The sequence below is a fragment of the Rhinoraja longicauda genome, chromosome 2 (genome assembly GCF_053455715.1).
Source record: "Rhinoraja longicauda isolate Sanriku21f chromosome 2, sRhiLon1.1, whole genome shotgun sequence".
In the NCBI taxonomy this organism is placed as follows: Eukaryota; Metazoa; Chordata; class Chondrichthyes; order Rajiformes; family Arhynchobatidae; genus Rhinoraja; species Rhinoraja longicauda.
The window spans coordinates 84,714,024-84,729,156 of NC_135954.1; the positions used below are offsets into that span (position 1 = coordinate 84,714,024).

General features: G+C 41.9%; 1 protein-coding gene across 1 annotated transcript in view; it reads right to left on the reverse strand.

Annotated features, from left to right (window-relative positions):
- The window catches only part of glcci1a (glucocorticoid induced 1a), a 178,636-nt gene that overhangs the window by 25,225 nt on the left and 138,278 nt on the right, over positions 1–15,133 (reverse strand). The window contains exon 6 of the mRNA XM_078422152.1: positions 10,490–10,700. Within this exon, the coding sequence (XP_078278278.1) occupies positions 10,490–10,700 (211 nt within the window). The remainder of the gene's footprint in view (positions 1–10,489; positions 10,701–15,133) is intronic.

The window sequence follows — 15,133 nt, forward strand, 5'->3', positions numbered from 1 at the left end:
TGGTCTGAGCTGAGATTCAAGGCTGGGTGGCAGATCAGGCACACGATAGCCTTGTGTTATGAAGCTCTGTCAGGAGATGCGGAGGGAAGAGGGGTGAGGAATTGTGGCCCCGAGATGTGGTCAAGGATCAGAAAAAGAGGCAAGGGAGTAGCAAAGTCTTGTGCCTTAGGATGCGGCATGGGCAGGAGTGGGCAACAGTCTGGTGCTGTCGTCAGGGGTTGCTGGGCAACAGGCAGCAGACCCATGAACGTTAGGCTGGGCAGGAAGTGCAGCTGAGTCCCTGTGACAAGGTGGTTTCAGTGGAAAGTAGTGGCCTGTTCCATTGATCCGGAGACAAGGATCACAATGAAGATCCAAGTCAATGAAGAGCAATGGAGGTAACCTGTGCCTTGGTTTGTTGGATTGGAATGGGGATTAGAGGAAAGGAATCAGAGACAAGTAACTAAATTAGTCAGAAGCCCAAACAGCAATCCATTGTTAAATAATGAGAGATGCTCTATCGCAGAATATCGTGATCCAAGTTCCCTCCAGAGCTCTAACAGGAATTTTACATGGCAGACCTATTACAGAAATCACCTCATCATGCCAAGATAATGTGGGCCTATAAGTGCCTAGTGCAATTTCCAAAGACACCAAGCACATTTCCATAAAAGTGAAAGGTGATCAAGATAATCTCTGGATTGTTTTAAACCTCTGGAACTTTCACCTCACCTGAAAATAAAATCAATTTCAATTGCACAACATTGGAAAACAACAAGGGTATAAGACTGGCTTTTCAAGCATCAGTGAAAAAATAAAAGGGTTGGATATAGTTTTCATACTACATGTTCTGCATATTGCAATTTGCAAATGATTTGAGTCAGTAAGATAAATGGTTACAGAATCTGTAGAAACATGGAACTGCAGATGCTGGTTAACCAAAGAAAGACACAAAATGCTGGAGTAACAGCAGGTTAGGCAGCTTTGCTGGACACAATGGAAAGGTGACATTTTGGATCTGAACCCTCCTTCAGATCCATTCCCATTACAGAATCTGGTTTGGTCAGCAGAAAGGATAGACAGCCAGGGGGAAAGATCACTTGATAATGCACAGACCAATGCACCAACTCCTCCTCCTCCTCTAGTGATCTGCAATTGCACCCAGGTGTCCATTGTGACTGCTACAGCATTTATTATGTGGTGTCTTAATAGTTATGCTTGGTATTGAGTGGAAATAGCATCCAATGAAAACCCACATCAGTAATGATAACTTTCTCCTTCAGTCTAGCTGAGTTGGAAGAGACTGTTCATAACGTGCATATACTCATTTAGATGCTTTGGAATTATGTCCATTTCAAACCTTACACTCCCAACAAATAGTGTAACGAAAACCCACCCATCTCAGGTCGAAAATAAATGCATTCAGAGTTCACAGTCGGTGTTTGAGCACTGATGGATCAGCATATTGAACATTTTAATGCTTTAGATCTGGAAACAGTATTAAAGACATTATTTGCATTTGACGAACACCTCAAAAGGTGGAAAAACATAACATAGTGTTTCACAGTAACTTCCCAAATGCTGACAGCAAGACAAAGGGCTAGACGAAGAATGAGGGAGAGAGTGGGAGGGAGGAGAAAGAGACAAAATATTTATGGTACTTGAAAGCTAAGGGAATAGATGACTAAACACATGGTATTCCAAAGAAGGGGAGAATAGATAACAGGCTAATGAGAGATGGGACCCAGGTATCACAGGCAAGGCTTGATGTAATGTTCTTCCTTACTGATCTTGCATGGTTGTTGTTGAATCAACTTCTTGAACTGAAGTCCGTGTGATATATTCATACAGTGATGTTAAGAGCAAGTTCTTCCATTTTGAATTGGTGGCACCAAAGATGATATATTTCCTAGTTAGGAAAGCATGCAAAATGGAGGGAAATGGTGGCATATCCATGCACTTGACGCTCCTCTCCTGGGTGGTAAAGGTCTGGGCAGTTTTACCAAAGAAGCTCTTGCGTGTTGCTGGAGTGCACATTGTCGATGGCATATTCTCCACCCACTACCAGCCAATTCGAAAGAACAAATATTTAACATGGTGAATGTAACAAACTGTTAATGTGCCAACCAAGCAGTCCTCTTTGCCCAGATACTGTACATTTAATCTTCTTGCCTACTGATGAAGCTGCATTCATCCAGGCAAACAGACAGTGGACTATCACACCCAAGACATCCCCAGTAGAGATGTTACTTACCATGGACACAGGGGCTCTCACCTCTTCGTGTAGTCATGGTAATTGGGCTGAGTAATGCTCACCTCTTAAAATGTCAATGATGAACATTCACCAATGGCAATCCCTTTGAATACACTGGGGAACTTTATAGATAATCTTGGAAATTTAATTGTCATTGATCAGCTCAAGCGTGAACATTGTCCAGGTCTTGTAGAAAGTACACGTTTTGCTTCATTACCTCAGTAGTCATATGTAGAATATTATATAACATTAGCAAACTTCTGACATGGAGTGGGAATATCAATAAGTAAGAAGCTGGACGTGATTGGGTCCAAAGGCTGCCGTGAGCCAAACTTTGTATCTGAAAGGACCGACTCCCAACAACCATGACCAGTTTACTCTGTGTGAGGAACAACTCCAGTCATGGAAAAGCTCTTCCTTAGATTCCCATCAACTTCATTTTCTCAATGGCTCTTTGATATGATGGTCAAATGCTTCTGGAAATCAGAAGAGTTCACGTTTATCAATCTCTGGAATTTAACACTATTTTTGGCCCAAAACTGCAAAAAGCTCTGGAGTCAAATCGTCCTTGCAAAACCAAGATTGAGCATTAGAGAGAAGGATATTGTTGGAGATGTACTATTGATAGCATTATTGACAAAGCTTTCCTTCAATGGAGATTTAAGAGTGTATTGGTGAGATTGGAATAGATTGGATTTGTCCTTATTTTTGTGAGCAGGACATACCCGGGAACATTTTCATGTGGTTGAGTGGATACATTTTCATGGTGTTGTAACTATACTGGAGTGGCTTGGGTAGAGGTAGACCCAGTTCAGTTTGTGACAGTCGAGTTGTTAGCATTGTTGAGAGTTTGGAATCACATGTAAACCAGAACATGAAAGGACACGAGTTTTCTTTCCCAAAATCACACATGGTTTTGATGGTGGCAAGCCGGTAGTTTTATGGACAATACAGAAATGCTAGCTTTTCATTCCTTATTTATTCAATTATCCAAATTGAAATAGCCCATCTCCCATGATGGGAATTGAATATTATCTGAATTGTAAGCTTATCATGGTACCTCAGTGCACCTGCCAATAAACTAAACTAAACTAAGGCTCTGGACTACATGCCTAGTGTATAACCATAAATTGGAAGAACAGAATTCGCTGAAGGTTTTAGGGTGGAACAGATTACAGCACCACGGAGGTTCAATGTATGAAAGGATTTAAAAAACAAGGGTGAAAATTTAAAAATGCAACCATTAATTAGTTCAAAGACACGTAGGCCAGAAATGGATACCTGGAAGAGAGGGAATGAGGACAGAAGATGTTGGATCACTACAAGTTTACAAAAAACGGAAGATGACAATAACATCAGGAGAGTATTGGAATAGAATGTTAAGAGAATAGTTCTCCTCTGCTCACGTCTACTGAAACAGTCATATATACCGTCACCAACGACATCAATCTATTTTACCAGATACTTTCACATAAAATTGCTAATTATTTTACCATGAACATATATAAGAGTGGTACGGTGGCAATGCACCAGAAACTGTCAATATATTAAATCACAAGGCTGTAGAATATGGTTCAGTAACCACGGTCCTCCGTACATATAGTTTACCGATCTTGGGCATAACGTTGTGAGAAGTCATAGAAGATAATTCTGGCAATTTATGCCACATATCCATAGAGAAACAGATCAAAGAAAGCTGGTGAATTTCATGATCTTAAAGAAGGAGGTGGGCAGAAAAGATGAGAAGGAATGGTGGAAACAAATTAATAAGGCGAGTGAGTCATCCTGGACTGATCTCTTACACTTTCAAGCAGTCAGTTCAAGAGTAGCATTAGCAGAGCCTGGGAGAGAGAAAAGAAAAGATTTCACAAACTTAAGATACTGCAGCCATGCCACATATGACAAAGGAATGACAAATCATTTTCCAAAAACTGATAATCTGAACTTATAAATGTAGAACAACACTGATTTATGGGAACTACTTGGTCAGTTAATAATCTGAATCAGTCCAAATGGTGACACTTCATTGATCTCAGAATCTGCTTTGCAAGAAATTAGATTGGACTGGAAAATGTTCTGCAACCTTTATGATAATTTGGACACATTTGAAAAGGGAAAAAGATTTAATAAAACCTGGATTTTCATTGTCAGGCAGTGGTTTGGTTGAAAAAGTACTATAATCTAAACACACCTAAAACATTACATTTAATTTATAAATAGTCAATCTAAACTGACAAATGCATTGGTTTACTTTCTACTTAAAGTCACCCATCGTGGCATCCATACACACTGTGGAATGGGTTTATTTTGATTTCCTTTCATGAATCTTTGCTCAACCACAACTGGGTAGCTAAATCAGGTGAGTCAGGAAATTGTCTTGCCGTAGAAAACAACTTTCCCCTGCTATCAATTCACCCTCGACAATTAGTTTAACTAGAAGCATTCCAACACATAATTAAAAGATGCAGTTCAAAATTTGATCCAAAATTATCATGTGACACCAAGATAACTTTTCTTACATAATAACCATGATTATTAATATTACATGAAAGAAAAAAAAAATTGCCGTTGGCCGAACAGGTGTTCTCAGCACAATATTGGACTAAGTAATATCTCAAAAGCACAAATGTTACTACAAAAGCGGTACATTCAATGGTGTCCTGATAAAATATGCTTGAAGTGAAGTCATGGATTTATAATTCATGCCACACTGTGCTCCTAATGAAATGTGCACTACGTGTAGGAGAAAAGAAAGTAATTTATGTTGCCTTGATCTACTCAACGTCTCTGATGGATGGACATGACAGAATCATCAAGTTTACAGCACAGAAACGGACCTTTCGGCCCATCATGTTCCTGCTGATCTTTTTGCCCATCCACACTGATCTAAGCAGATGTTCAACATATGAAAATCAGATTGTCCTTCAGAACTACCAAGCTTGTCCTATCAAGCAGGTGGAGAAATTCTCACCGGTGATATTGCTAACTCCCAAGAGAGGGAAACAAAAGGAGCTGAGCTATTCAGGAATAAGCTCTGGGAAATTCCACTCTCAAGGCAATCAAGAAATTCCAGCTGGCTGCCGTTGGCACTGGAAAAACATATTTTAATATAATTAACCTTTTCGACTCTAGAACATGCAATGTTATTTCACATTGGCAATTTGTTGCGATAAATACTGCTTTTGATTCCAATAATAAGATATCATTTGGATTCTGTACGTAGTTCCTGAAACTGATAATGAAATTAATATTACTACACGCAAGCTAAGAAGACCTCAGGCATTCAGACCATCGGATTTCACCACCAGTAATAATGAATGGAGAAGATATCTCATTGCTCAAAGCTGCAACACTAGAGATATTAATAAATAAATCAATACATGCTTTGCAAAGAATAAAAGCAAATAAAAAATTAAACATGAAGAAAGCCCAGAAAATACTCCACCAATTTTTAATCACTCTTCTTGCTTCATTAAAGGGGCACTAATGTTATTTCCCTATCCGTGACATCAAGGACATCAAGACATGAAGGAATGTTGGCCTTCATAACAAGAGGAGTTGAGTATAGGAGCAAAGAGGTCCTTCTACAGTTGTACCGGGCACTGGTGAGACCGCACCTGGAGTACTGTGTGCAGTTTTGGTCTCCAAATTTGAGGAAGGATATTCTTGCTATTGAGGGCGTGCAGTGTAGGTTCACTAGGTTAATTCCCGGAATAGCGGGACTGTTGTATGTTGAAAGGCTGGAGCAATTAGGCTTGTATACACTGGAATATAGAAGGATGAGGGGGGATCTTATTGAAACATATAAGATAATTAGGGGATTGGACACATTAGAGGCAGGAAACATGTTCCCAATGTTGGGGGAGTCCAGAACAAGGGGCCACAGTTTAAGAATAAGGGGTAGGCCATTTAGAACGGAGATGAGGAAGAACTTTTTCAGTCAGAGAGTGGTGAAGGTGTGGAATTCTCTGCCTCAGAAGACAGTGGAGGCCAGTTCGTTGGATGCTTTCAAGAGAGAGCTGGATAGAGCTCTTAAGGATAGCGGAGTGAGGGGATATGGGGAGAAGGCAGGAACGGGGTACTGATTGAGAGTGATCAGCCATGATCGCATTGAATGGCAGTGCTGGCTCGAAGGGCTGAATGGCCTACTCCTGCACCTATTGTCTATCAAATTCTAGAACTCTTAACATAACTCAATGCAGCTTCTTTTTGAAAATTTTCAATTGACCTTGAATCAACTAAAAGTTAACTTAAAAGGCCAACCCCAAGACAAACTTGTGGATTCCGCACATATTCTTCAATCTCATTTGCCTTGACCAAATTTTGTACAACTTTCTTTGTTATGACAACTTGTGACATCAAAGGGTAAACAAAATTGAGTTTTCATATTTTTCCACAAGTGCAAGGAAAGATAGATCAATTTTAGGTATTTAATAATTTGAGAGCTGCAGAGATGATTGCCCTAATGAAACGAACATCAAATTGTTTGTATGACTAAGTAATCCCGTTCTATGGGACAATCAATGTTCCGCAAAATACAAGTAACCTGAGCAAAGGAGGAAAATGACTTAAACGTAGAAGGATCTTGATTTGGGTTACAGGGTAAACATCATACCCTGACTTTGCTCGAGATAAAAATTCCCACGGTTGGAGGGAAGCGCTGTTGCAAATGTTCAATGTACGAGTAGAAAAGTGGCTGAACTAAATAAGAAAATTCAGACACAAGTAATTACAGATACTGGTACCTTGAACAAAAAACAAAGTCCTAGAAGAATTGAGTCTGATGAGTTAAATGAGAAAAGAAAATTGACTCCTTTACTTTCCCTTTTCTTTCTGGAGTCAGATATATCCGTGGGTTTCCATTGAGACAAACGCTAACCTTCACAGGGAAGAGCAGGAACAAATATAATGACCATCAAATTCTAAACGAGAAGTGTAACCTTATAAAATAATTGACAAGGGGCAGGCTGAAAAAGGGCAAGGTGAAGCATAACTAATTCATTAAACATCAAGCGTAATGTTGGTACAGGTTTGGGAGAAAGTGAGAGCGAGAGAGAAAAAAGGAGTAAAGCAAAATTAATAAAGGACAATATTGTAAAGAGTTTGCCAAACAGTTTAAAATGTATAGGAAGGAACTACAGATGCTGGTTTACACTGAAGATAGACACAAAGAGCAGGAGTAACTCAGCAGGTCAGATGACATCTCTGGAGAAAAGGAATAGGTAATGTTTTGGGTCAAGACCTTTCTTCAGACTGAGAGTCAGGAAAAGAGAGAAACAAGAGATATAGAAGATACATAGAACAAATGGAAGGTATGCAAAAAGCAATAATGATCAAGGAAAAGTTGAGCCCACAATGGTCCATTGTTTGGCTGTGGGTAGGTGATAACAAGTGATACAAACAGAGAAGTTCAGCAGGATGACAGTGAAACTAGTATGATGACTAGGGTGGAGGAGGGACATAGTGAGAGGAGATACAAGGGTTACTTGAAGTTAGAAAAATCAACAATCGTACCACTGGGTTGTAAGCTGCCAGAGCAAAATATGAGGTGCTGTTCCTCCAATTTGCCTTTGGCCTCACTCTGACAATGGTGGAGGCCCAGGGCAGAAAGGTCAGTATGGGAATGGGAAGGGGAGTTAAACCGGGAGATCGTGCAGGCCAAGGCGGACTGAGCGAAGGTGTTCAGTAAAACGATCACCCAGTCTGCGCTTGGTTTCGCCAATGTACAAGAGTCCACACCTAGAATAGTGGATATAGTAGATGTGGTTGGAGGAGGTGCAAGTGAACCACTGCCTCACCTGAAAGGACAGTCGTGGTCCCTGGACAGAGTTGAGGGAGGAGGTACAGGGAGAATTATGCGCTGTGACAGCTGACGAAGTGAAAAGTGAGGACTAGGGGGATTCTGTCCCTGTTGCAACAAGGGGGAGAGGTAGCAAGTGAGTAGCTGCGGGGTACTGAGGAGACACATGTGTAGGCCTCATCTATGATGGAAGTGGGGAACCCCCATTCCCAAAAGAATGAGGACATCTCGGTTGTCCCGGTATGAAACTCATCATGGGTGCAGATGCAGCGTAGATGGAGGAATTAGGAGTCGGGGATAGAGTCTTTGCAGGAGGCAGGGTGGGAAGAAGTTTAGCCTAGATCAATGCTTCTTCAACGCATTCACCCTTGAGTCTTTATCACAAAATTTCATTCACCCTCGACTAAATGTTCTTATGTTTTTCGGTAATTTTCGTCTTGTGTATAATATATTAAGTCATTCACTCTTGGGTGAACCATTCACCAGTTTAAGAAGCACTGGTCTAGATAGCTGTGAGAGTTTGTAAGTTTATAATAGATGTTAGTCGATAGTTTATCTTCTGTGATAGAGACGGTGAGACCAATAAAGGGGAGGGAGGTGTCGGAGATGGTCCAAGTGAATTTGAGTGCAGGCTGGAAATTGCTAATGAAGTTAATGAAGTCAGTGAGTTCTGCACGGGTGCGCAGGAGGTAGCTCTGATGCAGTCGTCAATGTAGCGGAGATAGAGTTCAGGGAATAGGTCCAGTGTGCGCCTGGAACAGGAATTGTTCAACGTACCCAACAAAGAGGCAGGCATAGCTGGGGCCCACGTGAGTGCTCATGGCTACGCCTTGGATTTGGAGAAAGTGAGAGGAGTCAAAGGAGAAGTTGTTGAGAGTGATTCAAAGGAATGAGCAGAGACTCAGTTCTCTGAGTTTGATGATATGTTTGGAATGGAGAATGATGTTGAACACCTGTCTGACGGACATGTTCTTATTGACTAGGTGTTGCAGTGCAGAGTGGAGTGCCAGTGAGATCGCAATCCCTGTTGATCTATTACGGCGGTAGATGAATTGTAGTGGATCCAGGTGCTTACTAAGTCAGGAGTTGACACGCTTCATAATCAACTTCTCAAAGCGCTTCATCACAAGACATTAGTACCATCAGTTGGTAGTTACTGAGGCATGTTACCTTACTCATCTTGGGCACCAATATCAACCTTTACGCTCTCCCTTGTCAGGCCCGCTAAATATTACCTGAGGAAACCTTCCCGAACACACGACAAATTCCACCTCATCTAAGCTTTTGGCACAATGGCATTCGCAGTCTATATTGGAAAATTAAAAGCCCCTAATATGACAGCCCTATTAGTCTTGCAGCTATATACAATCTTTGGCATATTTGCTTCTTTAATTCCCACTGACTATTTGGGGGCTGGTGTACAATTCCAACAAAGTGATCATCCCTTTTATTTCTCAGCTGCACCCATATAACTGTAACAGGCGATTTTTCAATGTTATCCTTAATGAATAAAGCAGTTAAAACACATGTCTCCTCTTTTACCCCCTCCTCTCTCTTGCCTGTAGCACCTGGGACATTAAACTGTCAGTCCTGTCCCTTAGCCAGGTTTTGGTAATGGCCAAAATGTCCCACATTCACACGTACCTACCCACACCCTGAGTTCATCCACCTTACCCATCTCTCACATGTGTTATCCCCGAGTTATCAACATCCTACTGTCTCTGAATTTGAAACTTTGAGGTGTGGGAGCAGAGGCATCTCAAAGCACGTCCCTTTCAAGAAGAGGAATAACAGTAAAGGAACCCATTTTAAATAACGGAAGGGGAACCCAATGAGCTGGTCTTCATCCTCACCACTTAGGTGATCATCACACAGAATCCTACCACAATTTCAATGGGACTAATGTTGTCCAAGTTCTGTAATCTGCCCAGTCCATTACGGCACCAAAGAAAAGTGTCCCTTGTGCTTTCCTCTCTGTTCCTCACTTTTACTGAGAAACCCCCCCCCCCACCGCCCAGAATGAATTTGGCAGCTTGAAGCTCCTGAATGCCGATACTGAATAGTGCCAATTGTTTTTTGTTTTTTTGCATTACCATCTGCCATCTCAAATTTTCTTTGCTCAAAAACATTTGCCACGGTTTCTGACAGCAAAATAAAGAATTTGCAATTCCCTTAAATGCAGCAGCAACAACTACACCCATTGATACCATTGCTTCAGATATTGTTCCGTTATGACAATTAAAACCAATTAAAAGACCCTGTAAAGTCACAGAATAATCTTACATGATTTATCTATATGTATGTTCAATTGCATGGATCATTACCTCTACACATTGAAAGGTTGGTAACATTTCATATAAAGCCCACTTTATTGCAAGTGCAAATGCACTATGCGAATCAACGGGAACCAAAGTCATCAACAGCATTCACACCCACTTTGAAGCCTATACTCTCACCTTTTTCCCTGTCATATTGAAGGTCTTCTGCTGAGCAAGGGCTTCCCTCTTGAGATCCAGTAGGGTAGAAGGGGGAGACACATGGTGAGTGGCTGCTGCAGCTACTGCTGCGCTCTTGGACAGAGGGTGTCTGTGTGTCAATACTACGAGTACTGCTGCTGCGGTAGTGGGAAGGGAAAGGTGCTCGGTGACCATCAGGAATCTCCAGGGGCTAGAACATAAATCAACATGGCTATGTTATTATTATTATTATTATTATTATTGCAACAGCAGCAGTAAATGTTAACACTAACTTTTCCATAGAATTCAAGACTCTAAACCTCCCTTGTAAGAACTCAAGAGTTTCAACACTTAAGAGTGTGCCTTAAAAGGTGTATACCCCCATGTGTGCTAAGCTAGGGTTTTAAAGCAAAAAAAAAAGACCGATATTTCGCTACATTTCAACCTACAAATAAAGTGAACGTAACGAGTTCTGTAAAACTAGCAGCTCCTGTTCATTTTGGCATTAATGAATGTCACACAAAATTAATTATTTTATGCAAACAAAAATTAGAGAAATACTATGACAATCTTTTCAGATTATAAAGAAATTTAGGGCCTTTGAATTGGGGGAAAAAAAAAATCACACGCAAACTGGAGGAACAGCACCTCATATTCCGCAAGTGTAACTTACAACCTAATGGTATGAACATTGAATTCTCCAACACCAAGCAATACTTCCCTACCCACTTCTTTCTTTCCCGTGACTGCCAATCCCCACCTCGGTGCACTCTTATTTCTCTTACCATCTCCCAACCCCACCATTGACCCTATTCCTTCCCCTCCTTCATGTACTCGTCTCTCATTCCCCTCCCTTCCATCCAATCCGTCTCTCCAGCATTATATTTCACTCGTCTCCTCGACCTCTCATCTCCTTTTCACTTCCAGCCGTTGTCACTTATTCCATCCATCTGCGAATCAAACCCCTCTCACAACCTACCACTTGCAAGATTTGGCCCGCCCCTTCACCTCTCTTTTCCAGTTTTCTCTCCCCTCGCACAATCAATCTGAAGAAGGCTTCCAATCCAAAAAGTTGCCCATCCATTCCCTCCCCAGATGCTGTCTGGCCCACCGAGTTCCTCCAGCACATTGTGTTATGTACGTTTGTGGCTTGAATGCACTCATGTATGGTATGATTTGGCTCAATCGCACACAAACAAAAGCTTTTCACTGTATCTTGATACATGTGACAATAAAGAACCAATACTAATACTCTCTGCCCTCCAATACTGCCTTGGTTCATGGATTCAAGACCAACAAAGGCAAGTAATGACAAGCAATGCCATTTCCATTTAAAGTCATGGGAGGCAGATGATGTATTAGTTAAACATAAACTGTGTGTATCAATTGTGCGTAAAAAATATGTACAAAGTATGATACTAGTGAACGGTCGGTACAGTCTCACTAATCCTAAATGCAAAGAGCACCACAGCTACAAATACAGTTGATAACTTGACCAATTATACAAACACTGGCCTTTAAAAAAATATATAATTATTTAGCACACTCTTAAAGCATTTAAAAGTTAATTTGAGTTGAAAGGCAGAAATGTTAAAGTGGAGGCAGTGTTCAAAAGACAATGCAATCAAGTGCGTGCCAGTCATAATATGAACATGTTCAGCCTGGCACCGATCCCCGGGAAATGTGGGACTGCCCCCCTCCCCTATGATTCCCCTCACACTCCACCTACCCCTTGGCCATAAGCCAGGTATAATTAGCCACATTAATTAATGCATTTCGAAATGGTCTGCTGTTATCAAGACAGAATTATACAGCACAGAAAAAGGCCCTTTGTTCCATGCCGCATATGATGCCTATCTACACTAATCCCACTTGCTCACACAAGGCCCGTATCCCTCCATTCCTTTCCAACCCATGTACATGTCTTAGCAACATGTACATGTTCAAATATCTTTTAACCATTTAATAGTTTCTGCCTTTAGCAGTTTGTCTGTGCACTCCCCATCCTGTGTGTGGAAAAGGTTGCCCCTCAGATCGCCTTTAAGTTTCTGCCCTCTCACGTTAAACCCATTCTTCTGGTCTACCCCCCACCCCCATGACTATCCATCTCATTTATGTCCCTCATAATTAAACAAACCTCTTGGGTCACCCCTCAGCCTCTAGTGAGATTATACCCAGCTTGCCCAATTTCTCCTTATAACTATCATCTTCCTTTCCAGGCAACATCCTGGGGAATCTCTTCAGCATTCTTTCTAATGCCACCCTATCCTTCCAGTGGTGTGACAATCAGAAGTGTATGTAATTCTCCAAGCATAACCTGACCAATGCTTTGTACAGCTGCAACATGGCATTTCAGTATAAGTGTGGCAATGCAGCATATGACAAGCAATAAACAACAAGCCCCTTCTCTGCGCCGTGTCCATTTGTAAAATGACCAACAGGATCTGCTGACACTGCATTCTCCTGTTTCTTTTACAAGCTTAACATTTTACATCATAACACATTCGGTTGGCTTTGTACAGGGAACAGTTGGGTTCCAGGAGACACCCAACAGCCAGAAAATCCTTTCTTTTGGTTTGCCATGAATGATATTTCAGGAAATACACTCAGAATTGATCTCTTAAGTATCTAGGGAAATTATACCAAGTTGCTGAAATCTGGGCAAGCTTGGGTAAACAACAATGTTTCTTGCTCAGTCCAATGAAACTAATTTCTATACATAAAATTAAGGTTTGATGAAATCCAATGGGTAAAAAAAAATCATTAAAGCCAATAAAACAAAAACTGCTGCATTGACATTTTATATGACTGGGGAATAAGAGAGAGACATTATCTTTCCTCATCAATGCAAGTAGTTGTGCCAGAAACTACTTACATTAAACTATTCCATTGTACAATGTGGGATAAGAAAGTGTGCAAATACATGTAAATCTGAATGTGAGCAGAATACAACTACATATGACGTTATTTTATGGGTAGGAGGCATAAAATGGCAAACAGCTTGTTTACTGGTGTGGGGCAGCACGATGGAAAACTGCAGCTGCTCTATTATACACTCTGTTGCCAAAGATTACCACTTCTACTTCCATTCACACTTGAGAGCGAGGGAAGGCGACAGCTTTGTGAACCCGCTGTGTATGTTACCAGTCTTGGAGTTTTGCTGCCAAGCTACATAGACTGCTCAAAACGTTCAGATTGCTCAGAGAATCTCCTCCGTATAAACAAAAATCAGCAGCACATTTCTGATGCTTACCCAACCTGGGACATTCAATTCTACATATGAAAAACCTGCAGAACTTATCTACAATTTTAAAATTTACATATAAAAAAAAAGAAGTTACATATAAAAAAAAGAGGCCCAGGAGCGGTTGGAGGCGGTTGGAGCAGCGTCCGGGCGGTAGGTTTAAAAACCCAGCGCGGGGCTTGTTCACACAGAGGCCCAGGAGCAGTTGGAGGCGGTTGGAGCAGCGTCCGGGCGGTAGGTTTAAAAACCCAGCGCGGGGCTTGTTCACACATTGGCCCAGGGGCGGTTGGAGGCGGTTCCCACACACTTTAAAAGAAGTGGTCTGGAGGAAGCCGCTGATTGGTGGAAGCGGACTAGAGGAAGCAGCTGATTGGGCGTAACCCCGGGGTTGTATTTCTGCTTTTTGTTCGTACTTTTAGTTAAGGGTTCAGTGAGTTAAGGGTTCAGTGAGTTCAGGGTTCAGTGAGTTCAGGGTTCAGTGAGTTAAAGGTACAGTGCTTTTTAGTAAAGGTACAGTTTAAAGGATTAAGAGGGATTTGATTTAATTTGGGGGCAAGACATGTCAGGTGAGATCGGCCCCGTGGAATGCTCATCCTGCAACATGTGGGAGATCAGGGATATTGTCGGTGTCCCTGATGACTACGTGTGCAGGAAGTGTGTCCAGCTGCAGCTCCTGGCAAACCGCATTGAACGGTTGGAGCTGCGGTTGGACTCATTCTGGAGCATCCACGATGCTGAGGTCGTGGATAGCACGTATAGTGAGTTGGCCACACCACAGGTAAAAGATAAGCGGACAGAAAGGAAACGGGTGGCCACTAGCCAGCGTAGCAGTAGGCAGGTAGTGCAGGAGTCCCCTGCGGTCATCTCCCTCCTAAACAGATATGCCATTTTGGATACTGTTGGGGGAGATGGCTCATCAGGGGAAGGCAGCAGCAGCCAAGTTCATGGCACCGTGGGTGGCTCTGCGGCAAAAGAGGGGAGGAAAAAGAGTGGAAGGGCTATAGTGATAGGGGATTCAATTGTAAGGGGAATAGATAGGCGTTTCTGTGGCCGCAAACGAGACTCCAGGATGGTATGTTGCCTCCCTGGTGCAAGGGTCAGGGATATCTCTGAGCGGCTGCAGGACATTCTGGAGGGGGAGGGTGAGCAGCCAGTTGTCGTGGTGCACATTGGCACCAACGATTTAGGTAAAAAACGGGATGAGGTCCTACAAGGTGAATTTAGAGAGCTAGGAGATAAACTTAAAAGTAGGACCTCAAAGGTAATAATCTCTGGATTACTACCAGTGCCACGTGCTAGTCAGAGTAGGAATAGGAGGATATTTCAGATGAATACGTGGCTTGAAAAATGGTGCAAGGGGGAGGGATTCAAAATTTTAGGACATTGGAACCAGTTCTGGG